The sequence below is a fragment of the Microplitis mediator genome, chromosome 3 (genome assembly GCF_029852145.1).
Source record: "Microplitis mediator isolate UGA2020A chromosome 3, iyMicMedi2.1, whole genome shotgun sequence".
Lineage (NCBI taxonomy): Eukaryota > Metazoa > Arthropoda > Insecta > Hymenoptera > Braconidae > Microplitis > Microplitis mediator.
In genome coordinates, this window is record NC_079971.1 from 16,675,026 (window position 1) to 16,693,571 (window position 18,546).

At 29.3% G+C, this 18,546-nt stretch overlaps 1 protein-coding gene across 5 annotated transcripts in view; it reads right to left on the reverse strand.

The window, feature by feature from the left end:
• The window catches only part of LOC130664988 (arrestin domain-containing protein 3), a 63,954-nt gene that overhangs the window by 36,338 nt on the left and 9,070 nt on the right, over positions 1–18,546 (reverse strand). For 2 of the 5 annotated variants that reach the window (XM_057465218.1, XM_057465216.1), the window contains exon 2: positions 7,745–7,861. The exons of 1 other annotated variant lie outside the window; for it this stretch is intronic. In XM_057465218.1, coding sequence (XP_057321201.1) covers positions 7,745–7,861 — 117 coding nt within the window. Of the gene's footprint in view, positions 1–7,744; positions 7,870–18,546 lie in introns of all 5 variants that reach the window. 2 more of the 5 variants (XM_057465215.1, XM_057465214.1) reach the window with 1 other exon arrangement.

Consider the following 18,546-nt stretch of genomic DNA (forward strand, 5'->3'; position numbering starts at 1 on the left):
ACGAGAATATTGTTGCAGACACGCTGTCGGGCGTTGAAGCTATTTCGACGGCCAATACTGCGCACGAGCTGGTAAGCGCTGAGAAGAACAATCCTGAACTTCGAGATCTTCTTAACAACGCAGCAACGTCACTACAGTGGCAACGAATTGTCTTCAACGACCATCCGGTCGCAGTTCTCTGTTAAGTTCTCAGAATCAATGAGATAACTATTATTTTTACGAGCTTGGCATTAAAATGAAAATAACTAGAAAACAATGCGGAATTTCAAAAAACTTCATTAAAAATAATTTGTAGGGAATGAAATTGTCTATAAAAAAGATCCCATGACATTGTTTGATGAGTCTGATAGTTTTGCTGGAAAAGTAAAAAGATCTGGAAATTTGTTTTAGATTAGTAAAGAGGAAAAAAAAAAAAAATTTTCCAAAAAACGAGACCAAATAAGAATTTTTTTTCATTTTTTTTTTACGTTTTATTCGGGGGGTTATTTTTTTTTTCGTTTTTCGGTAAAAATTTTTTTTTGTCCTCTTTATCTTACATGTACTGGATAACTAACGCAAAAATGAAAGAAAATCCAAAAAAAATTAATTTTTTCATTTTGGCAATGATTACACACATTAAGGAACAAAACTTGTTCCTTTAATTGTTTTGTAAAACTTTGAGCAATCGGTCTGGACAAACGGTTCAATGGATCAATCTGAAAATTTCCAGGGTTTTTGGGGATACATTAAGCTGTAAAATTACCTGGCAACATAATTTTTTTTATCAATATTTGCAGAGTAGCGATAAGTTGACTAAAAAACCAGAAAATGGCCATTTTTTGTGGGTTTTTCAATCGGATATCAAGGATGAAAAAAAATTTTTTTTTGAAAAAATCGAAAATGGAGCTTGTAGGGAATTTATTCAAGTTTATTAAACTGCCCTTTAATTTACTGTATGACCATTACTTGCTGAGATATCAATAATCAAAGACAAAAGGATCCTTTTTCATTTGAAGGCTGATATCTCAGCAGCAAATTGTCGTACAGAGTAACAAAAAAAGCAAATTGTAGCTGAATAAATTTCCTAAACGAGCCATGAATTCAATGTTTTTGAAAAAAATTTTCCCGGCCCCGTAGACCTAAAAATCAAAACCAAAAAATTTAGAAAAATTTTCTCTCGACCTTTTTCTTATGATTCCGCAAAAACCGTGGCTCAAAAAAATATTTTGCTGGAAGATCTTTGAAGTAGAGATTTCAAGCTTCAATTTGCTTTTTTAATTTTTTCGATACGATCATTTTTCACGAAATACAGCCTTCTAAAAATCACTAAAAAATTTATAAAATTTTCTTGTTCCTTTAATTTTTTGGATCAGTGTAATTGACATTTTATTTTTCAAATTATTAAAATGATTATAACTCGGAAACTATGGACTTCAGCGACTTGAATCATAACTTTTTTTAAAGGAAATAAAATTTCCTATAAGATTTTATTAACATTTTTGATGTACTTTCATTGGCTTATGTTCTGCAAGCCAATAAAGGTTAATTTCATAGGAAAAATGAGTTCCGCAACGTACACAAATGAAACAGCTGGAATTACAGCTAAGTAACTATGGGCACTTTTGAAGAACACCAAATGCCCTACAATTTGCGACCAAAACCGCCTTGATATCATGAAACGCAGCTGAGTATTGGAAAGTTAAAAAAAAAGTAATTTAATTTACGTGTATTTTAAATGGAAAATCTTTGAAATCAAATGGCAAGTACTTAGCATTGTATTTAAGAGCTCATATTTTGTGAGAATTTTTTTTGTTCGATGTAGATTGAGATTTTACTTGAGAACTAAAAAAAAAAATCTGGGCGTCGGTTGGCCCCGGCGGGCCAGCCCCAAAACTTTCCGCTGTTTTCGAGCTCAAGGAGCTTGAAAACATCACTGTGAATGTATTTTCAAGCTCTTCGAGCTCGAAAATGCTATTACATGCAATCATTTTTTTACGAGCTTTCAAGATCTAACAAGTAACGTTTTATGCTAGAGTTTAAAAGTTAATAATCAAAAATCATTAATGAGAAAGCGGCTTTTAAATTTTTATTTTCAATTATGTTTTCTGAAGTACATGTATTGGAGAGAAATCAATGTCAGTGATCAAAATCAAGATTTGAATGAGTTTTGACTTAGGCCAGAGCAACAATATATGGAATATCCGAGAAAAACATTAAAGACTGAGTTTTTTCAATTTTTTGCTGACAATATGTTTAAAACTAAGGAACAAGTTACATGACATTATCTGATGATTGAAAAGACTATATTGAATAAGAGTTGGTATGATTTCAGACACATATTAGCACATTATATTTTGATTTGTCCGGAAAAAATAACATAAAATGTTATTTTTTTAACTTTTCAGCGCCGATATCTTTTGAACCAATCAACTGATTTTGACGTTTGAGGTGGCAATCGGCGCGTTTTATTGAGTTCTAGAGCTGATTAGATTTTGAAATTGATCGGATGAGTCACTTCAAAGATAATCGAAAAAAACCGTTTTTTTATCATTTCTTTTGCCAACAATATCTCTCGAACAAATTAACCGATTGAGATGGTTGAGGTGGCATTCGACGCGGCTTATAAAGTTCTAGAGCTAATTAGATTTTGAAGTCGATCGTTCAAGTCGTTTCTTCGAAATCACTAAAAAATTAAAAAAAAAAATTTCTTTTTTTTCGTAATTCGCCAATATTTTCGAGTCGACTTGATCAAATGATCTGAAATTTTCAGGAAAGTTGAGGGCCAACAAGCTCTTTCGATTGCTTTCTCAACCATCCAAATCGATTCATTAGTTAAAAAGATACAAAGAGTGTACACACACACACACACACACACACACACACACACACACACACACACACACACACACACACACACACACACACACACACACACATACATACACTCGGACGTCATTCTGAAAATAGTCAGAATAGCTTCCTAGGACCTCAAAACGTCGACATCTTATGAAAACTCGACTTTCGAAAATAGGGGTGAAAACAATTACTTCTCAATTTTCCGAAAATCGTCGATTTTCTTAGTGGGAAGTTAAAAATTTTTGCGGAAATGATTCACTCTAATATATATATATATTAAATCAGCTGGTGGTATAGTTGAGACGCGGCAAATATTTTTGGATTTATTATACTTGGAAGGAACGATTCCTCAAGTACTGACGTCATAATTCGGATAAAAAATTCCCGAATTAGATTAGTTAAGTACAAATAATAATTATTGAAATTATTATTTTCGTATTTAAAACATTTATGAAAAATATTTGAGTTAAATTATTATTTGAATTTTTATCATCATTTGTATTACTTAAGAGTATTTGGTTTAATTTATCTAAATCTATTAAAATTACCATTCATTAAATTTATAAACGGGTTATTTTATTACTATAAATAATCATTTATTGTTGAGAGGTGGTTTTCATTTGTATCTTTTGCGAAGTGGATAATTTGAGAGTTAGGTATTGGTAATACCGAAGTGAGTGTGAGTTGAGAGTGGTAGTACCGTTTTTCTCTCTATTTCTCTCTAACGTATAGAGAGACGACCCAGCGTATAATTCTTATTATTTAAAGGAACTTTGGTGAAGGTATCTATATTATTAAGAGAATAAGGAAAATTTTGTTTCCGCCATATCTATGTGACAAAATTAGTTAATGTTATTGAAATTGGTACCATTAGATAGGTCTTGACTTGAATTTGTGCCTTTTCATAGTCTAAACTTTTTTTCATTGCCCAGTATTGAAATAAATAGATTCATTTGTATCATTCGAATAACATCTAAATTACGTGAGAAAAAAGACGATCGTATTTGTTTTCTTCGAATACATTAATCTTTTAATAATTCTGTCCCTAAATATGACTGAATAACACTGAATATATATAGCTATATTATTTATATCGCAGTACTTATTCCAAATTGGCAGATTTTCATACTCCCTTTTGGTTTTAAGAAGCTTCTCAAAGCCAAAAAAGTGTGCATAGAAAAAAAAGATTCATTACATTTTTTTTTGTTTGCATTTTTACTATTACATTAATTAGTTTCTATGTTTAGTCTCATTTTTCATAATAATTTCTACGGTCAATACTTTGTTATTTAATTAATATTAAATATGATTTTTTTAACTTTAAGCCATACCCAGTGAACGCACCAACATAACAGTGATATCACATCTAGAGAACATGTAACGTCACAAATTCAACGTAAACTTTACATTCTGATGATATAAATTGGAATGTAAATGGTACCCCTCGCAGAACTGAATCACGGTGGAAACACGGTGGGTTTGTTCCATTGTACCACTGTGATTACGCGGTGTATCCACCGTGATGCCACGGTGGCTATGCCACCGTGTATACACGGTGTTTTCATTGTGATTACGCGGTGGATACACCGTGGAACCACGGTGGTGAAATCGCACAAAGCCACCGTGGAATCACGGTGGGTACACCGCGTAATTACAGTGGAAACACCGTGTATACACAGTGGTCAAGTCACCGTGAAATCACGGTGGATACACCGCGTAATCACAGTGGATACACTGTGTATACCCGGTTGTGAAATGGAACAAACCCACCGTGTAACCACAGTGGATCCACGGTGTTTACACTTTCACGGTGTTTCCACCGTGATTCAAATCTGCGAGGGACGTCAAATTTGTGACGTAAATGTGACATTAAGATTACATGCATGTTACTGACCGAGTGATATCACATTGGTGACCTAAATGTGACGTTACATTTATATCACATACTAACGTTAGCTTTACATTCTACATATTACCTCAAAATCACGTAACAAAATCGACTTATAAGTGACATAATCTTGGTGATTCTATTTTATGGTCACATTTACATCACAATGTAATGTTTCGGATATGTTCATAGTGTTACAGCACTCTAGCATAAAAAATAGTTATATTTATTTTACATCGAAAAATTTCATCACATTTATGTAAAAAATTTTACTTTAAAATGATGTACGTATTTGACGGCATTGCAATAAGAAGGCTTATGCGTAAAAATTATGTACTTGCTATAATTAATAATTTTACATTTAATTTATGTAAAAAATAATATTTGTCATTGAAACGTGCTGAGGTTCATGTCGAATCGGTGAAGTAAACTTTTTTTTGTATTTATATAAATTTCCATCTGTATTTTCATTTGCTTGTAAATAATTGAAATAATTATTTTTATTGTTGTAATATATTTCTTTGATTATTAGACATTTTATTTGGTTTTTATAATTTTTAATGTTATTTTATTCTTTTTTATTAAATTAAATACAAATAAATAACAATAATTAATAAAAATATTTATAAAATAATTATTTACAAGCAGGCGGAAAAATTAATAAAGTGTCTAACGTGCGAACATGTAGTTGCTGCACAATAAATATTTGGTAGTTCAAGAAACCACCGCTAAGAAATTTATGGGCGCGCAAATTGTTCCTCCAAGGATACATATGATCCACCTTTTATCCCCCAATCGAATGCACATTCGAGGTAACCAGTCCAACGGATACATTTTTGTCTGGTATCGACCCGTATGGGACGACACTCAAAAAATACAAATAATATTTCAGTATCGAGAAAAATAAATAAAAGTAAGCACTTGGAGATTTTTAAATATTTATTTAAAAAAATGTACTTTCATATAAAAAAAGTATGTATGTTTTTCAGCCAATAAATCACATATTGATATTTCTTATGTTTTTTCTTTATGAATTTTTTTTTAATATAGCATTCATAATTTCTAGCGCATAAAAGTGCTTTGTATAATTTAATAGAAAATGACGTCACTTAGAGGTCACTGTTATATAACCTTAACGTAAAATTTGTATTTTTTCATGACTTCTACGTTATGTAAATATGATATTCAAATACCATCACCGTTATATCACCAATGTAACATGTACGTCACATTAACATCACATTTACGTTCATTGTGTTACGTAACAATGTTACCTAAATGAGTGTGAAATTGTAATATACATGTTATGAAGATGTGATGTACATGTGACTTACGATTTTACGTAACCGGAAGTTTTCATTCTATAAATGTGACATCCCTGTTACGTTGAAGTGTTCACTGGGTATCAATAAAACTACAATAAAATTTGAATATTTAAAAAATTAAATCACCATCATTTGAATTATAAATAAATTTATAAATTTAACCCAATAAATAATACATGCCCTTATTACGATTGGTTAGATTTTTAAACCTTTAAGAACTAGTTCCATAATTTTTAATTATCATGGGAATCTACTACATCAACTGAATCCAGTCAATTTAACGGTCGGTATTGTCAAATAAATTTTTAAACACACGTCACTTTTAACAAACCTCACGTTAACCGTTCCGCACATTGTATACATCTCACGTTATTCGTTCCTCTGTTTATACTAACCTATCGTTATCCGTTACCCGCGTTTATTCAAACGTTTCATTATCCATTCCTCCGTTTCTACAAACCTCACATTAACTGTTCCGCACGTTGTATACATCTCACGTTATTCGTTCCTACGTTTATACTAACCTCTCGCTATCCGTTATTCGCGTCTATTCAAACGGCTCATTATCCGTTCCTGCGTTTATACAAATGTTTCGTTTTCCGTTCTTATGCTATTACAAATCTCACTTTAACTAAACCTTCGGTTTATTGAAGGGATTTTTATTCAGAGATTCTTTTAATCACAACAGACATTATATATCCATCACGTTATTCATTCCTACGCTTATTCGAACGTTACTTTTATCTGTCGTTTGTTTATTCATACGTCTCGCTACACACTATTACTTTTGATGCAAGTGTGCGTTTTGTGTAACCTCCGTTAGGCACAAGTTGTGGCACCCTTATAAAAGATGTATAAAATCAATGTAAAAAATAAAAATTCGTTTTAAAATCAAAATATAAAAGTTTATTATGATATAAATAAAAAAGTGCAATTGTATTTTTGATAGAGAAAATTAAATTAAATATATTTCGATAAAGAAATTAAGTATAAAAAATTTTAATAAGTACTATTATTTTAGAATAAAAAAAGGTTAACCGATAAAATCAAAACAAATAATACATGACAACTACAATGATAAAAGTTTAACAAAATAGTAGAATAGTAAATTGAGTTTTTTAACAAAATTGAAGTAAATAATTTTATTTTAATTTATGATAATTTGCTTGTGAATCGTAACTAAGAAAGTACTAATTTCTAATGTTTTTTTAACCTTTCGTTACACGCGCTTTCTCTAGTGACTCACTCGTATTCACGCCAACTTTATTAGGTTGAGTATGTTGTGCGGGGAATCGCCGTATAACGCGAGTAGCGAAGGGTTAAAAAATAATTTTTAGGTAATGATGAAAATCATTATCCAAACCGAATTTGAATCAATAAATTATAAAATATTGTTTTAACCTCAAACGATGAGCAAAGGCAAACATTAACGACACAATAACTATTATGAACTATTTTTAAACTTAATTTTCACGTGTTTATTTTCAACGAGAGCATGATTCAACAAAATTGTACCCACAGCGAGTGCTGCGATCGATTCAGTTGTCCCCACCATATACTAGACTCCCTGCCAATATCACACTGTTCCGGGCACAAGTTTAGCTATAAAAATACCCTTAATGTCTTGACCAATAACGTGTTGATGATTATTACACGATGGGATACCCTTAATGTATAAAACAAGTTTAAATTTTACCTGGGTCACCTAAAAGCCTCATACGAAAATCAATGTAGTTTTCTTTATCGTATACCCGCTCAGCTCGTTGACTTCTCACTCGAACGACACCTTCACCAATCACATGAAAATGCAGTCCTGAAACACTGACAAAAATATTTTCTATATTCTGAACCACTCGAGCTTTAGGTAAGAGTTTAGAAGTATGTCTTATAGTATATTAAGGAACAAAAAATAAAATAAAATGATTTCAGACAAGTAGAAAGTGACCAATTAAAGCCCCTGCGCAACGTTACATCTCATTGTTCAGTAAATACACTAGTCACAATAATTAAGGGAAATTTGGAGAATTCCAAATTTTTAAGTGATTTTCAACATGCTGTAACTCGGAGGGATATGGTTGTACTGTAAACACCATTACTTAGTCGAAGAAATTTTTCCTTGACCCATGGACTCTTTGAAAAGAAAAAAAAAAGTTTTGAAAATTATTGGCTCGCGGTATTTTTCATGATTGCGCAATAGTTGTAACACTAAAAACATTTTGCTTAAATGATCTTAAAATGGTTCCATGTAATGTTATCATGGTGACAAAATATCTGATTGGAATAACCAACGACATAACAACCTGAGAAATAATAACTTACAATAAAATAACCTAAAAAACAATAACTACAACGATAACTGAAGTTATCTTCACCATAGATTAATTTCTTAGAAAATGATATCTAATTAATATCATGACTAGAAAAATCTAAATTTAAAACTACTTTATACAATATAATGTGTACGTATTGATGTAAGGTAACCCAGATAGCAAAATGACGTCTTGATGAGTTCTGAATGAGTTCCTATTTATGATTTGGACGTCTTAAAAACATGTTAAAGAAGTCTTTAAGAAGTTCTCAAGATGTCGAATGCGTCACCTAGCGAACTCAGTAAGACGCTTTAAAAAGAGTTCTTTTTTCTGACTCCGCAAATATGACTTCAGAGTGAACTTACCATGACGTCCTAAGGAGTTCCTAATTTTGACTTCATTTTGACTTCAAAAAAGTTAAAATAAGAATACATTAAGACGTCACAAAACTGACGTCTTATTTATGGAGTCTTCAAAAACTTTTAATTAAGAGTTCTTAAAAATGACACCTTTAAGAAGTCATTATAAGACTTCTTGAAGACTCCTTCAAAAATACGTCGTAAAGCAGTCATTCTGACTTGAATGCTGTCTGGGAAGCATATACTCATTAATGTTTAAATTTGAATTTATTTACTGCCACACTGAGCCCGATCGTTGCCCCACCTGGTTCAATACATCAATAATTACTTTTCACTAACCGCGTGCGGTTAGCTTTTTCAATTAATGCAACAATTATCTCAATCTATTGGAGTTTATTTATCAAATATTCAATTCTTTTCAAAATGCCTCATCAATTTATTAACAGCCAAAAAGGGAAAAAATTATTAGTAGACAATGGTTTCATATACTCAAAACATAATGCCTATAAATCTAGTATTACGTGGAGGTTTATCAATTATTACAACAAATCACATTGCACATGTACAATTAAAAAAACAACCGATGATATAACTGGTAATATATATTTGTTTACAATTATTTATTTTTTATGCACATATTTACAATATTTACACAATCTTTACCTGTATTAACAATTTTATATGTATGTATACTATTATATATTTTGAGGTTATAATTTCATATTATCACTTTGCTACAATCGTTGATCCAAAAAATATACCAACACATACACATACCCCTGACAAAACATGCATAACTGCAAGAAAATTAATTAATACTGTTAAATTAAAGGCTAAAGAATCCAATAAAAGCACTGTATCAATTGTAAATTTTTCAATTGCGACTACCCGATAAAAAATGATTTTGTATAATTATATATAATAATATATGAGTCCATATATAATCAGATCTGAAAATTGGCCAGATCTGATCACATATAATCATATATGATTAGATATAATCATGAATGAACGAATATAGTCATTTTTAAAATGTCATTGAAAATATCTGTAAATTATTAATTAAGTAATTTAATTAGGATATATTGTCTTCATTAATATAAAGGTCGGTTAAATTTAAATTGAAAAAAAAAAACAAAAATACTAGCGGTTAACTATTATTATACTAAGGGGTCACCCGTCCAATTAATGACCCACGTCAATGCTGATTAACTCTGGTAATCGCCTGATGGTAGTCTGGTCCTCTAGTCTGCTATACACTTATAATTAAGGAAAGTTCATGGCATTATTTAACCCAAAAAATGAAATTAATACGACCTGCGTAAATAATGCACCTAATGATGAATTTGGTTTTGAACATAAATTACAATAGAATTCATTAGATATATATGGGGCATTCCACGCCAAATCGACCACTTTTGACCCCGACCCCTTTCGATTTGGCTGAAAATTTTTTTTCCTTTTATACCCGATTAAAATCATTTCCCAGAAAATTTTCAAATTTTTTTACCCAACCCAAAAAAAGTTATGAGTTTTTCAAAAATAAGGCTTTTATTTTATCAAATAGCTATAACTTCTTCAAGAATTGACTAATCGGGACGTTTTTTTTTTCAAAATTTTTGTCATTGAATGTACTTTAAATAAAAAAATACAAAAAAATTTTATGATGATAAACTCTATGAAATTTTCAGTTTTTTTGAAAAAAACCGTGATTTTCTTGAAGTACGTCATGTTTTATTTTTTTTTTTATTTTCTCAAAAAAAACTTTATTTAATGCTGCAATTTTTCCCGCCAATCCTAGAGTGGGCCGACTATTTCTTCTATTTTTTTTTATCAATTGAAAAAAAAATTTTTGCCCAGTTGGGCTTATTTTGCTAAACATCAGTCTGGAAATTTTTGAGGATTTATAGATGACATCCGGCTTTGAAGAATTGAGACGAAAAAATTCATTGATAGTGGTAATCCTCCAAAATAAGCCCAACTGGGCAAAAATTTTTTTTTCAATTGATAAAAAAAAATAGAAGGAATAGTCGGCCCACTCTAGGATTGGCGGGAAAAATTGCAGCATTAAATGAAGTTTTTTTTGAGAAAATAAAAAAAAAAATAAAACATGACGTACTTCAAGAAAATCACGGTTTTTTTCAAAAAAACTGAAAATTTCATAGAGTTTATCATCATAAAATTTTTTTGTATTTTTTTTTTTAAAGTACATTCAATGACAAAAATTTTGAAAAAAAAAACGTCCCGATTAGTCAATTCTTGAAGAAGTTATAGCTATTTGATAAAATAAAAGCCTTATTTTTGAAAAACTCATAACTTTTTTTGGGTTGGGTAAAAAAATTTGAAAATTTTCTGAAAAATGATTTTAATCGGGTATAAAAGGAAAAAAAATTTTCAGCCAAATCGAAAGGGGTCGGGGTCAAAAGTGGTCGATTTGGCGTGGAATGCCCCATATATATATATATATTAGACTGTGCCAAATGAAATCGATATTTTTTTTTCTTCGGTTCCATACGAAAATTAGGTTGTCTCACTAAAAAAAAAAAATCCTGAAAAAATTTCCGCTCGATATTTCTATTTTTCAGTTAGCGCTCGCGTAAATAAGAATTTTCTAATAAAATTGTTTTTTAACGCAACTTAATATTTTACAACTCATTAAATATAACTGATTAAAAAATGGCCAAGGTGCCTACATTTTGTAGGGAATTCAATTCTCTACAAAAGAAACTTTTGATCGAATGAAAAACATCAGCCAATTTTTTTCTGCAGCCATTTGATCCTAATTTTTTTTCAAAATTTACATTTATATTTACTATTAAACGCTTAGAAAACTATGTTGCTATGTATGAAACTTATTGAATTCAATTTCTCTAGGAACCTTTATGATCCCAAGGAATAGTTTTTATACTTAAAGTAATAAAACTAACATTAAACTATTGATATTATCGATATTTCTAACAAGACTTTTTCTTCGTTTTGACATTTTTCGCATTTAATCTTTCTAATAATTTTTATCTGCATTAGAATATCGTCCATAATTGTAATTTTAAAATTCTCATACTGCTTATCAAAAATTATTACTTTATTGATAAAAATATACATTGTTTATAATAATAAAATACCCATAAAAATTCAATTAAAGAAAAAATTGATGTTCTAATGTGCAGAAAATTTTCTTTCAATTCTGTTACGAGTTTTTAAGAGTTTATGATATGTCAGGAGACCCTATTGCGAATATAAATTGTACTTGCTCCAAACTAATTAATTAATTAGTTAATTAATCAATTAATTGATAAATTAAATAATGTCTACTACAAGTTGTTGCTGCCCGTTGTAGGCAACTTTCAGATTGTTTGCAATAGGTTCTCTTGACAAATCATTATCTCTTAATAACTAGTAACAGAATCGATAAAAACTTTTCTGCACAATTAGAACATCACTTTTTCCTTTATTTAAATTTTTATAAGTATTTTATTGTGATAAACAATGTATATTTTTATCAATAAAGTAATAATTTTTGATCAGCAGTATGAGAATCTCAAAATCACAATTACGAACGATATTCTAATGCAGAAAAAAATTACTAGAAAGATTGAATGCAAAAAATGTCAAAACGAAGAAAAAGTCTTGTTAGAAATATCGTTAATATCAATAGTTTAATGTTAGTTTTATTACTTTAAGTATGAAAACTATTCCTTGAGATCATAAAGGTTCCTAAAGAAATTGAATTCAATAAGTTTTATACATAGCAACATAGTTTTCTAAGCGTTTAATAGTAAATATAAATGTAAATTTTGAAAAAAAATCGGTCTGTCAGTTGACCCTGCGGGCCAGCCCCAAAACTTCCCGCAGTTTTCGAGCTCGTTGAGCTCGAAAACATTATTGTGAATACATTTTCGAGCTCTTCGAGCTCAGAAATACTTTTTTTATGCCATTGTTTTGTAAAAAACCATTTTTTAGCATTTTCTTCTCCCACGATATCTCGCGAACGAATTAACCGATTTTGATGGTTGAGGTGGCAATCGACGCGTTTTATCAAGTTCTGAAGCTGATCAAATTTTGGATTCGATTTATCGAGTCGTTTTTGAGAAATTTCAAAAAAACCAAGGAAAAATTTTTTTTTGAATTCTTTCGTCAACGGTTTCTCTTGAACGAATGAACCGATTTTGATGGTTGAGGTGGCATTCGACGCGGCTTATAAAGTTTTAGAGCTGATTTAATTTTGAAATCAATCCATCGAGCAAATTAAAAGTTATCCAAATAAAACATTTTCGAAAAAATTTTATTTTTGAAATATCTCTGAACGCACTCTACCGATTAAGTTCGAATTTTTACGGCTTCAAGACATTAACAAGGCGCGTTGAATGACACCTCAACGATCAAAATCGGTTCATCCGTTCAAGAGTTATGAATATTTACATACATACATACGTACGTACGTACACACATACGTACACTCGGACATCATCGTGAAATTAGTCAAGATAGCTTCCTAAGACCTCGAAACGTCGACATCTGATGGAAATTCGATTTTCGTAAATCGGACCAAAACCAATAACTTCCCGAATTTTTGAAAATTTACAATTTTCTTAGCGGGAAGTTAAAAATTAGGATCAAATGGCTGCAGAAGAAAATTGGCTGATGTTTTTCATTCGATCAAAAGTTCCTTTTGTAGAGAATTAAATTCCCTACAAAATGGCACATTGGCCATTTTTTAATCAGTTATATTTAATGAGTTGTAAAATATTAAGTTGGGTTAAAAAACAATTTTATTAGAAAATTCTTATTTACGCGAGCTCTAACTGAAAAATAGACATATCGAGCTGAAATTTTTTCAGGATTTTTTTTTTTAGTGAGACAACCTACTTTTCGTATGGGACCAAAAAAAAATATCGATTTCATTTGGCACAGTCTAATATATATATATATTAGGGTGCTTTACCCATATAACAGTCTTGTAAAAGTCTGGCGCAAGCCTGGTCTCAGATCTCCTAGTTGTCTATGTCTTTATATGACCCTGTATCTTGCTACAGACACTGGTCCAAAGATTTATATTTCAAGTCTTGCGCAAGACTTGTTAGAAAACTTTGTGTAATGTTATACTCCAAGAATTGTACAAGAATCTTGAACATATCTTGCCCAAGATCTATTGATCAAGTTAACTTCGGCAAATCTTGCACCAGAAGCTATCTGCAGATGCTTGGGCAGATCTTGCGCCAGATCTGCTCAAGGCGTGTCATATTACACTGTCTATCTCACTCCTGTCTCTCTCACTTTATCCCCTCTATTGGTACACGTTACCAAAGCTCAGCAGTACTCAATTGAAATTATATATATATTGAAAACTAAATATAGTTTTTAAACGAAGAGATTCAATATTTTTGCATTGATTGAATTATAAATTTGTTAATAAAATACTTTTTTGCAAGGCGTACTTTTCGATTAGTTAATAAAATTTATTATTGAGTGTAAAATAAACAAAAATATTTAAATTTTCAATTAATTTAAAAAAGAAAACTATCTTTAAATCTCAATTACTGTTTAAAAAATAGAAATTTAGGTTCATTAATTAAAGATTTATTATTTTTAAATTTAATAAATCATACTATATCGTTAATGAAAATTAGTTCAAATAAAACTTTTATACTTACAACATTCAGTCAGTTTTTTTTTTTTTTGACACGCAGACAAACATTATTTCTATTTTAACGTTAGTTGAAGAATTAAACACTAACGTTCAGTAATTTCGTGAAAGTGTTATACCCCTAACTAGTAATTAAAATAATTTTTTTATTCAATGCACTCGACTATATATTTAAAAGACCAATATTATCGATGTTATGGATAATTTGATTATGAGCTTATAAATATGCAAATCGATCTTGAGATTACTTACGGCACTTATTATTTAAAAAATAAACTACGTATTAAAAAAGTTTTTTCGTCAAATTATAATTTCAATTGAGTACCGCTGAGCTTTGGTAACGTGTGCCAATAGAGGGGATAAAGTGAGAGAGACAGGAGTGAGATAGACAGTGTAATATGACACGCCTTGAGCAGATCTGGCGCAAGATATGCCCAAGCATCTGCAGATAGCTTCTGGTGCAAGATTTGCCGAAGTTAACTTGATCAATAGATCTTGGGCAAGATATGTTCAAGATTCTTGTACAATTCTTGGAGTATAACATTACACAAAGTTTTCTAACAAGTCTTGCGCAAGACTTGAAATATAAATCTTTGGACCAGTGTCTGTAGCAAGATACAGGGTCATATAAAGACATAGACAACTAGGAGCATAACATTTATTTTTGTCTTGACGTTAGTAGTTAAAATTTTGATCTAATTAATAAATAAAATTAATCTTTTTTGTCCAACAAATAATTAAAATAGATTTAAGTAAAAAATTTTTCTTCTAATTAATTGAAGACTTGAATTAATAGATTCTTGCGAAATTGAAAATGATAATCAATACAATTGCATTTGTTATTTTTTCAATTCATATTTAAGATTATTTAACCCGGGAAAAAATGTTTTTATAAAATTTTGTACAATTTTATAAAATTTTACAAAATTTTAGTACTAACATTTTATAAAATTTTATACTGAAAATGGCCTGGTAAAATTTTATCAAATTTTATAAAGTTTTATAAAATTTTATGAAGTCTTATAAAAATTTATAAAATTTTATAAAACTTTGTAAAATTCCATAAAATTTTACCAGGCCATTTTCAGTATAAAGTTTTATAAAATTTTGTAAAATTTTATAAAATTTTATAAAGTTTTATAAAATGATTTTTTTTTTTCCGGGACGGGTCATCCATCCAATTAATGGCCAACCTCGATGCTGCTTAACTTTTGTCATTGAAGAATCGTAGTCTGCTCCGCTCGTCTATTGGTCACTTGTAGCTTAGAAACATTCGTGGCTGTATTTATGATTACTCATGAATTCTTATCAGCCATATTTCATAGTATTAATTTATAATTATATATAAAAAAAAGATTTGAATAATTCAACTATCGACTGTTTAATGGACATAAAATTTTAAAATTAATTAAATTTATTGATTTTTCATGATTTTTATTTGTGAATTAATGACGAAACCTTTGAACTTTTTCTTGAGTAATGACGATTTAATTTGAATTGCTAGTTGACAAAATAAAAGTTTAAAAACATTAAATTCAAAATTATCACATTATGTAAAATATATATAAATATGTAAGAGAAAGGGGTGGCGGGGGTAGGCAAAACGAGGTACTTCTAAAATATTATAAAAAAAATTTTTTTTTTTAAATCTATTATAACCATCCCAAAATTACTTTTGTAAATATAATTGAGCATTATTTTGAATTTTTTTCGTTAAACTTTTTCAAGAATCAAGTGCCGGTCGAAAAATGTTAAAGACTTTTGTATTATGATAAAAACTATTAAAAACTTTTTTATCTTCCTTTGCATCCAATAATTGTGTGAAATATAATTTTTCTTAATGGAAATAACTTACAAAAAATTTTAATAAAATCAAACTTATTCAATATTCGGAATTTTTTTTTTCTACATTTTTCTGGGGGTACCCTGCATATATTTAGGTAGTCAATTATATTTTTTATAATATAATTTTCATATTTGTTTATCACCATATTTTGCCCACAAAAATGAAATTTTTTTTTATGGCCATTGAAAATTTTATCTATTTACGTCGAATTTCTAACAATTTTTATAATAATTTGTAATAAACTTTATAAAATTGTGTGAAATTTTATCAAATTTTACAAAATGCTACCCTACACTAGATGCAATAGTGGCATCAAGTTCTCTAAAGTTTTATGAAATATTATAAAATTTTATAAAATTGTATAAATTTGTATAAGATTTTATAAGATCGCATATAATTTTATGAAATCGTATACAACTTTATAAAATTTTATAAAATTTCATCTACATATTACTTCTCTTCTAAGGACTTACTTCATAAAATTATATAAAATTGTATAAGATTGTATAAAATTTTATATAATTTTATGAAATCGGATAAAACTTTATAAAATTTCATACAATTATACCAAATTTCATTCAATTATTACTTCCCTCACTAAGATCTTACTTTATAAAATTTTATAAGATTGTATAAAAATTTATATAATTTTATGAAATTGTATAAAAGTTTATACAATTTCATAAAATCTTATAAAATTTCGTACAATTATATAAAATTTTATCTAATTATGACTTCCCTTTTAAGATCTTACCATATAAAATTTTATAAAATTTTATAAAATTCTATGAAATTTGATAAAATTATATAAAATTCTATGAAATTTCGCTGTACAGTCTTATAAAATTGTATAAAATTTTATATAATTTTATACAATTGTGTAAAACTTTATAAAATTTTGTTATATTTTATACAATTTTATAAAATGTCATACAATTTTATAAAATTACATTTATTTATTACGTTCCTTACTCAGATCTTACTTGATAAAATTTTAGAAGATTTCATAAAATTTTATAAGATTTTATAAAATTGTATAAAATATTATAAAATTTTATAAAATTGTATGAATTTTTATGAAATTTTGCTGTAAAATCTTATAAAATCTTACAAAATTTTATAAAATTGTGTAAAATTTTATATTATTTTATAAAATTTTATAAAAACATTTTTTCCCGGGTAATTGTTAAATTTGCTTGTAATTTATAACTAGAATTCGTTTAATTCGTTATTACAAAAAAATCTAACAACCAAATCGACATTGAATTAAAATAATATTTTATTTTTTACAAACCCGACTTTTTCTGGCACGTAGTCCAGTCGGGACGATAGCCAATAAGAAAAAAAAATCCTGAGTTTTTAAAAGATGTTAAGAATCGTCGTAACCTGAACGAGACAGGTTAGTCTAGTGGACAGCGGTTGTGCTTCATAATACGACGGTCGTGGGTTCGAGACCCGTCACGGGTAAAATTTCAATCGTGCTTTTCAGCCAGTAAACATTAACTGTCCATCAATTCTAACAAAATAAATTAATTTAAAATTGAATTATCATTATTTTAATTTTTTTTTTTCAATAATTCTAGAGATTGTGCTTGATCAGGACTGATCATGCTTGGTTAAACATGATTATGCTTGCTCAAGCATGATCATGCCTGAATATTCGCCAGCCGTGAGTATGCGTGATCATGCATGAGAAAGCATAATCATACCCGGCCAAGCATAATCACGCACGCTCATGGCTGGCGAATATTCAGGCATGATCATGCTTGAGCAAGCATAATCATGTTTGACCAAGCCTGATCAGATCTGATGATTTTTTCCCAGGTCATCATTGGAGGAAACCGTTAAAAATCAAGAAGATGATCTCGTTGGGAATAAATACATAACTGCGTTTCAAATAAGTTTTGACGATTACGTTACGTGTGATGATGAAGTTGCTACAGCGGGGACATTGACGGACCAAGAAATAATTGACGCATTTTTAAACACTGCCGAAGTTGAAGATGATGAAAATGCAGATCCAAATGATCTAACACCAGATCCACCAATCTCAATCAGTGGCGCCAGGAAAGCTGTCAATGATTTACGAGCATTCATTGAGCGTTGTGAAGACATTAACGACGAGATTTTCTCTTCTTTACATAACATTGAATGAATAATTGATGTAGAAAATAAAAAATGCATGAAACGAAAAAAAATTACTGAGTTTTTCTTAAAAAATTGAATTTACTTAAAGAAATAAATCAATAAATGTCACTTCTATTGAATTAAATGTATCTTCTTTTACTCAAGTTACCAAAATCGATAAACCTCGTTAAGTTAAAAATTTTATTTTAATAA